General features: G+C 43.7%; 2 protein-coding genes across 3 annotated transcripts; one reads left to right on the top strand and one right to left on the bottom strand.

The window, feature by feature from the left end:
• Nucleotides 1-3,922: 3,922 nt before the first annotated feature.
• On the bottom strand, nt 3,923-5,817 carry LOC121774872 (F-box/LRR-repeat protein 2-like). 2 transcript variants are annotated; one of them, XM_042171759.1, is made up of 2 exons: nt 4,383-5,817; nt 3,923-4,202 (listed from the first exon to the last, which is right to left on the bottom strand). In XM_042171759.1, the coding sequence occupies exons 1-2, from the start codon at nt 5,740-5,742 to the stop codon at nt 4,147-4,149; spliced, it is 1,416 nt and encodes a 471-aa protein (XP_042027693.1). In that variant the 5' UTR covers nt 5,743-5,817; the 3' UTR covers nt 3,923-4,146. The 2 variants fall into 2 exon arrangements, with proteins under 2 accessions (XP_042027693.1, XP_042027692.1); XM_042171758.1 differs by having other exon boundaries at nt 3,923-4,186.
• A 1,054-nt stretch (nt 5,818-6,871) lies between these two features.
• LOC121774520 lies at nt 6,872-8,064 on the top strand. Its single transcript, XM_042171381.1, has 2 exons — nt 6,872-6,881; nt 7,736-8,064. The coding sequence occupies exons 1-2, from the start codon at nt 6,872-6,874 to the stop codon at nt 8,062-8,064; spliced, it is 339 nt and encodes a 112-aa protein (XP_042027315.1).
• Nucleotides 8,065-8,403: the final 339 nt, after the last annotated feature.

Genomic DNA, 8,403 nt, shown 5'->3' with positions numbered 1-8,403 from the left:
ACTTTGGTGCCTTTTTCAAAACATTGAAGAACGGCATTTGCTTTTCGGCTGCTTGGGAAAGGAATCTATTCAGTGCGGCTAGACATCCAGTTAGCCTTTGCACATCATGTATGGACTTCGGCATTGCCATGTTCTGAACAACTTGAACCTTTAGGGGATTTGCCTTGAGTCCTTCCTTTGAAACCCAATAACCCAGAAATTTTCCCGAATCTACCAAAAAGGTACATTTTTGGGGATTGAGTTTGAGGTTGGCTTTTTTGAGCACGTCGAGAGTGGATTTGAGATTGTTTTCGTACTCCGAAGTGCTTCTGCTTTTAACAACTATGTCGTCAACATATACTTCAACCTCTTTTCCGATCAGGTGCCGAAATAGCTTATCTACCATCCTTTGATATGTGGCTCCGGCATTCTTTAAACCAAATGGCATCTTTTTATAAGCAAAAATACCGAAGTCAGTAATGAAAGCCGTTTTTGAAGCATCATTCTCATCCATTAAAACTTGGTGGTATCCTTTATACAAATCAAGAAAACAGAAAATTTCGAAGCCTATCAGAGCTTCTACTTTTTTATCTATGTTGGGAAGGGGGTAGCAATCTTTAGGACAGTGCTTATTTAGATCCGTAAAATCTATGCACATCCGCCATCCTCCTTCTTTTTTCTTGATCATCACAGGATTGGCCACCCAAGAAGGATATTTTACTTCAAATAATACATCCGCTTTCAGTAATTGGCGGACTTCGTCATGGATGACTTGATTTCTTTCTGCCGCAAAGAGTCTTTGCTTCTGTTTTATAGGCCGGACTGAAGGATCAATATTTAACCGATGTGTAATTACCTCGGGAGACACTCCAGTCATGTCCAACGGAGACCACGCAAAGACATCTTTGTACTCTTTGAGGAGCTGGATGGTCTTTTCCCGGAGTAGAGGTGTTCCCGCGAAACAGATCTTGACCGTTCTGGATGGATCGTCTTCGTATAACCGAACTGGTCGTGAGTTCGGCTCCGGTGTGACTTCGTTCATTTCGCCTGCCTCTGACTCCGGCTGCTGTGATTGCTATGCTTGATGGTGCCGATCTGATTGTTCGGCACTTTTAAGCGCAATCTGCAGACATTCTTTTGCTCTCTTTTGATCACCTCGGATGACTGCTATCCCTCCTTTAGTGGGGATCTTGATTGTGAGGTGATAAGTAGAGCAAATGGCCCGAACTGTGTTGAGCCAGTCTCTTCCCAGTATAATGTTATACGGGGATCGAGCTTTTACCACAAAAAATTCGATCACCGTACTGGAGCTAGTAGGCGCTCTTCCTACCGTAATCGGAAGGCTGATAATACCTTCAGGGCGGGTGTCCTCCTGGGCGAAACTTTTCAGAGGAATTGGGGCCGGACTGAGCCGAGCTGGATCCACTTCCAGTTTATCAAAACATTCTTTAAAAAGAATGCTAACCGACGCTCCTGTATCCACAAACACTCTGTGGATCAGTTTGTTTGCCACTCCAGCTTGAATGACAATAGCGTCTTGATGAGGAGAAATGGCCGGGACGGGATCTGCATCTGAAAATGTAATTATTTCCTCCTTCTTCAGCCTTTTATGTATTGGCTCCTCTCGATTGAAGCCTCTGCGCTCTGATTTTAGAGACGATTTAGTCTTCCCGGCTGGGAGAGCGTCAATAGTCTGGATCACTCCATCATATTGCGGCTCGTCATCGTCTTCGGGATCCTGTTGCCTTTTAGGATCCTGAGGAGCGCAGTTCGCACTTCTCTGTTTCTTATTCTTTTTCGGCGGCTTGCTTTGGTATTTTTTTAACGTCCCTGCTTTCACAAGAACATCAATATCTGCTGCCAAATTTCGGCACTCCTCGGTATCGTGACCGTGGTCTTGATGGAAGGAGCAATATTTATCCTGACTTCGGCGCGTGGCCGATTTCGTCATCGACTTTGGTTTTTCGAACATATCAGAATGCAGTTCGAAAATTTCCGCTCTCGACTTGTTCAATGGTACGAACTGAGCGGGTGGTTTCTCAGGATTGAGACGTGGTCCCAATCTGTCTTGTACCGGTGCCCTTTGAATTCTTTCAAAAGGAGTTCGGCGAGGATGTCCCTGATCGCTATGATCGGGCTTCCTCTTGTCTCCTCTGGAAGAGCTGTCTAAAGACCGTTTTCGACGGTCTGCCTCATCCGCACGAGAGAACTGGTCCGCAATGTCCCACATCTCTTGAGCTGTTTGCGGACTGCATTCAACGAGCTTTCTGTAGAGAGCTCCTGGCAGAATTCCATTTTGGAATGCCGAAATGACAAGTAGATCATTGAGATCATCTACTTGTAGGCATTCCTTGTGGAATCTTGTCATGAAGTCGCTAATCTTTTCATCGCGACCTTGACGTATAGAAAGCAGCTGAGCCGAAGTGATTCGGGTTTCCGCTTTCTGGAAGAACCTCCTATGAAAAGCATCCATTAGATCTCTGTAAGATCTAATGCTGCCTTGAGGGAGGCTATCGAACCACCTTCTTGTGTTCCCGATGAGCAGCTCGGGAAACAGCTTACACATATGAACCTCATTGAGACCTTGGTTCGCCATATTATACTGATAGCGTCCCAGGAAATCATGAGGATCCACTAACCCGTCATAAGTCACTGACGGAGTTCGGTAATTCTGTGGCAACGGAGTTTTGGTGATATCATCCGAAAATGGAGTCTTCAGCGCTCCATACATAGCGAATCCGACATCTCTACGGTATGGTGGAGATGGAGTTCTCCTGTGATTTCGGTAACAAGGAGGAGAAGGAACATATCGGTGGTGAGGATTCTTTCTCCTGGAAGATACGACACTACTGCGGTAGTGACTTTCATGTCTGGAGGGGGAGGGAGAATCCGCCGTTTTCTTCTCCGGCTTCTGGCTCTTTTGCAGGAATGTTAAGAACTCATCCTGCTTCTCAGCCAAGAACAACTTGACAGCCTCATTCAAAGCGAGCTGCTGGGGAGGCTCGGTGCGATGACTTTTTGAGTGGTTTGTTCTTTCACCGTGAGAACTGGAGGCAGATTTCTCCCGAGGCTGTTTTCCGGACCTACGGGCTGGACTAGCTTCCTCACGTTCATCACGGACGGAAGTATGAGTATTATGTGATCTGGTACGCATTTTTTTTTTGGTGGAAAAGGATCAAAAACTCGCTTTTATCACAGTTTTGGTTCTCTGTTTCCCACAGACGGCGCCAGTGATGATGTAGCGAATTTTTGATGGGAATAAATGCAAGTAATAAACGATCACAACACGAAAAATTACGTGGTTCGATTTACTGAGGTAAATCTACGTCCACGGGAAGAAGAGAGGGCAAATTTGTATTGCTTGGTCTCGCTTACAGATTACAATACTGATTTGCTATAAGATTCAGGATCTAGAGAGCTTAACCTTGATCTATCTGATCTAAGTTCTATTTATACATTCGAACTAAGATCGTGGTTTGCAGCCCTGGTAGGGGGGTTGATAACTGCTTAATACCACTAAATAGATCGTGGGTGTAATGGAGGTCGTGGAGATCCTGCATGGGTCCACTATCTCCTTGTTCGGTCGAATACTGAGACCGAACTGCTGAACTTTGCCGATCAGCTTTTGCCGATCTGAGAGTTGAGCTCGATTGGTCGGCTTTTACCGAGCTATAGGCTGTGACCGAACTCTTTGGTTGTGCCGAACTGATACTCTTTCTTGGACCGAACTGCTGAACTTTGCCGATCAGCTTTTGCCGATCTGAGAGTTGAGCTCGATTGGTCGGCTTTTACCGAGCTATAGGCTGTGACCGAACTCTTTGGTTGTGCCGAACTGATACTCTTTCTTGGGTTTTGGGCTGATGGGCCGTCACTGCTATTGGGCTCGCAATTATTGTTTAGTTGTTTAGTTCGTATCCCATCATATGACTACCAAGTATAGAAAGGTATCAAACATATAATAATATTTCATGTATCATATCAATATTTAGGATTCCGACATTAACAAAAACAATTCACAGTTTACAACTAGGCCAATGTGATACTTTACAGATCAGACACTAACAATCACAATTCTCAGTTTACAAATAGGCAAATGTGGCCTCAATCCCGGTCCCCGACTGCCCGGCCCAACCTTCCTACCTGCGATGCACCATCTCGTCCCGGGCCTTAGGCTCGACACCTCTTCCGGGCATGCTGTGAGTGCCCCCTGGGATTCAACTTTGCTTCAGCAAGAAATCCAATATACAATCAAGAAGGGTTACTAGACACGCTTTTGAATTTTGATACATCTATTGTAATTGTAATTGTAATTGTAATTGTAATTGTAATTAATAAATTAATTATAATAGGGAGTAATTAGGAGTAAAATAAAACCCATCAAAGTGTATCCACAATCTCCATACATTTCCTCGCCGCCGCCGTCTTAGCAAGCGGAGTTAGTTTAGTCTCCTCCACCGCCACTCTCCTCAAAGCCGCCGCCTTCACCACCAGCGCCTCCACCCCTTCCCCTCCAATCCCACCGCAGCGGCTCACATCAACTCTCTCCAAATTCCGGCAGCTCCTCACTATCGCAATCACTGCCGCATCGCTCAATCGACCGCAGCCCCTCAGCCTCACCTCCTCCAATCCACCACACGACACCACCATCGACACAAGATCCTTACCAACCATCATCTCATTGTGCGACAAATCCAGCCCCCTCAAATTCCCCAATTTCTGCCCTAGCGCCGCCAGCAATCCGGCCTCCCTCTCCACCACGTCGCAGTTTATCAGCGCGAGCTCCTCCATCGCCTCCCCCACCGCCGCTTTCAGCCCTTCCCCGGTGACGAGGCAGCAGCTCTCCAGCCGTAGAATTTTCAAATTTTTTAAATTAGGGTTTTGGGATAACGCGATTAAATGGGCGTTTTCGAGATCGAGCGGCAATCTCAAATCGATCTTTTTAAAGCTCGATTTGGTGTGATTGATGAAGTGGAGGAGGCCTTCTTTGTTGCCGCCGTCGTGGACTAGCAGCGATTGCAGAGATAAGCAATCGGCGGCGAGTTTCAGCAGAACTAAATCGACGATGCTTCTGGAAGTTCTCAGCTCGACTTCTTCTAAATTGTTCCAGAATTTCAGAAATTTCGAGAACGAAGGGTAATCTCCGACGCTATCGCAGCTCTTGAGCTGCAAATTCTTCACATTCCTGCAGTTTCTCCACAGAAAGCTCAACGCACTGTCTCCGGCAGAAATTCCACGCAGAGAAAGGCTTTCCAAATTCAATTCCAAATCAGATACGTCTCTGTTTTCTTCAATTTCGAGATTATTATCTTCAATTGAGGGGCCGGTGAAGGAAAGAGAGAGGCGTTTCAGTAAATTGAAACAGGGGAGCCAGTGGAAGGAGAGGGGTCTAGAGAGAGAAACCGAGATGGAGGTGAGATGGAGGCAGGAAGCTGAGAGGGTGTACAGGGAAAAGGGGGAAACTGGGTCGCCTGGGTGGCGGAGGTGGCGGAGGTTGGGGCAGGAATCAGTGACGGCGAGGAGGAGAGGGTCGGCGCCGCCGGTGAGGGAGATTGAGGAGAGATAAGGATGGTGGGAGAGGAAAGTGGATAAGGATTTTATGGTGGTGGGGTTGTAGGGAGGGGGGAAATTCAGGGACAGGGAGGTGGTGGAGGAGCGGAGGAGGCGGCGACACCGCTTCGAGACGAGGGAGACCGCGGCGGAGGACGGCGGAGAGAGGCGGCGGAAGATTTCTTCGAGGAGCTCGTCGCAAAGATGCGTATCCATTTTGAAGAGTTATTTTTTGATGGTTTGTTTGAACTCTCTTTTTCATATGGACGATTTGATAAGATGTCCACATTTTACCTAACATTTTGAATTTATCAGTACTAAATATTGACATTATTGGAGTAAATTATACAATTAAGAAATTAATGGAAATGGAAGTGATTAGGAAATTTAATCATTGTGTTTAATTGTTGATTTTGAATGACAAATTTTTGGACTCGTTGTGAAGGCTAATTGTCATATTTTGATTTCTTTTTATAGAAAAATATCTGGAATAAATCGGTGTATGGGACGTGCGAATACTCGTAATTGAAAATTTGGGTACTACATAAATACGTACAAAATGTTTTGGATAATTCAAACAAAAAAGAAATTATGGATATGCAATCACGCCAAAATAGTGATTTATGTCCAACTTTCCGATCTATCCTTTTAAAATATCTATACTATTGTGCTATAAATGTCTTATTTTACTCTTTCGATAATTTAGAGTAAAAAAATTTAATTACATTTTCTAATACGATCATATGAGCCGCGTGTCAAAGGTTTCAGTTGCAGCTGGATTCTAAGAGTAATCGGCCTGTCGAAATGTCCTCCAAATGCTCTTCAAAGACCACTAATGTATTTGTATTCGAAAGAGTTTCGCGTGAGTATCTTTCACACCTCAATCGGAGTGCAGTGGAGAGAGTTGTGACCATTTTACAAATTACGTGCATTGAAGAACGGTGACTCCACCCCCCCCACACATATATATAGGGATGTATTCATTTCCTTTTCTCATATTTCCTCCTTTTTCCTTCGTAATCTCAACCGTTAATTACATCAATCGGATGGTTGAAAATATTCTCTGAGGCCATTAAATTATAATCAATTAAAAATCGATTAAGGGCAGATTTGGTAAATACTTATTTGTTAGTTATGGAAATTCCATGATTCTCTCATTGGAAGATATTGCGGTTTTTTTCCTTCTCTCACGTCGAAAAAGGAAGGATGAGGCGTATATGATTTTGCATCGCCAGTTTTTTTGCAAGGTTTCAATTATCACAATTCTCAATTTTCTCGTTAATCAATCCTCGGCAGTTCAAGTTTGTCTACTTGGCGTTGTAGCAACCGTTTTTGTTCTTAATCAATGGAAGAAGGTAAATCACGAATTAGCCTGATTTTGTTTATGTTGCGGATGTTTCAGTGCTAGTTGTAGCAGTCTGATTATTTGATATTTAATCAGCAATTAATTCGTGTATCGTGTTGCCGCTGGTATAACATGAGCGCTTGCTGTGAAACCTTCATCCATGGATTCGCTCTCGGCATATCTAGGGTATTAGGTTGAAACGATACATGTAATGCACATATTGACAAAGCATAATGAACTTATGTTTCTATATAATGCATAATTCGTGAGCGGCAATGTATAGGGTAAAAAGATTTCGTCTGTTTTTCGATGTTTGGCGCACGTTGCTTGGTTCCCCTTAGGGTTTGATAAGCCTAGGGGCTAGGGTATAGTACGTAAACATTAATAACAACGTTTAAGAAAGCTTTGTGTTTGACCTATAAATAAATTACGTAAGTCTCCAACGTACATAGTATACTGAATAAAGTTCATACAAATAATGCATCAAATTAATATGAGTAATGCACTATATTGTCTGTCTAATGCATAATATCTTATTTGCAATGTGTAGGTTGTACGAATTAAGATATGTATGATTTTATGTTTCGTTTCCCCAGGGCTTAAATATCGGTTGTTAGCTTTGATTTTCGGCACACGTTTCTTGTTTTCCCCTAAGGGTTTACTAAGCCTAGGGGGTAGGGTATAGTATGTACAAATTAAAAATGACGTTTTTAATATCGTGTGTTATACATATGCAAAATTCACGTATTTGTCCAACTTAAATATGTGACAGATTGAATTTATGAAAATCGTGCATTACTTGTCAGCTTATTATATTGCAAAGTTGTTATTTTATGATGACCCCTTTTTTCCAATACTGTACAGCGGTTGTTGTACCTGAATGTTCTCCCGAGCTTAAGCCTGTTGTAGGTCAGAAATTCCAATCCTTGGATTTCGCTTTCACTTTCTACGACGTATATGCCCGCGCAGTTGGCTTTGATACGCGCAAACAAGCTATGAGGAAGGTTGATGATGTCACGACCTGGTATCAAGTTGTATGCAACAGAGAAGGAAGGAAGAAGGGCGATGAGGATGACCAGTTGAATGCCTGTTCTGATTTCACTATCAAGCGTAGGAAGTTATCTAAGCGGTGGGTTGTACGGCTAGTATATCCTTCAGGTTTTTCTCGGAAGATTGCTCGTCAGGATACATAATTCAGGAGTTCAATGAGATTCATAACCATCACATGGTTGAGACGGAACATCAGCAATTCATGTCAAGTAATCGCAAGTTGGATGATGTACATCATAAATTTATCCTCGACTGTTCCAAGGCGAATATTGGACCCACGCTTACATTTAAGGTCTTGAAGGAGATTCTTGGTGGGTTCGACCTAGTTGGTTGCACTGTTGGGGATATCAGGAATGCGTCACAGGACATCAAAGCATATGCACAAGGATTTAATGTACAAATGGTGTTGGATGACATGGGTAAGAAGAAGGAGATGTCCGAGGCTTTCACCTATCACTACGAAGTTAACGAATCCGACCAGT

The sequence above is a fragment of the Salvia splendens genome, chromosome 17, assembly GCF_004379255.2.
Source record: "Salvia splendens isolate huo1 chromosome 17, SspV2, whole genome shotgun sequence".
Classification (NCBI taxonomy): domain Eukaryota; kingdom Viridiplantae; phylum Streptophyta; class Magnoliopsida; order Lamiales; family Lamiaceae; genus Salvia; species Salvia splendens.
Note: the sequence above shows the minus strand (reverse complement) of the source record. Positions and strands in the feature narration are given on the sequence as shown.

What these genes read in the sequence shown, in the direction of transcription:
- LOC121774872 (XM_042171758.1), bottom strand. Translation starts at nt 5,742, where the DNA reads ATGGATACGCATCTTTGCGACGAGCTCCTCGAAGAAATCTTCCGCCGC. An exon ending in GACGGCGGCGGCGAGGAAAT is followed by an intron (nt 4,187 to 4,382) that starts GTATGGAGATTG and finishes GTTGAATCCCAG; the next exon opens with GGGGCACTCACAGCATGCCC.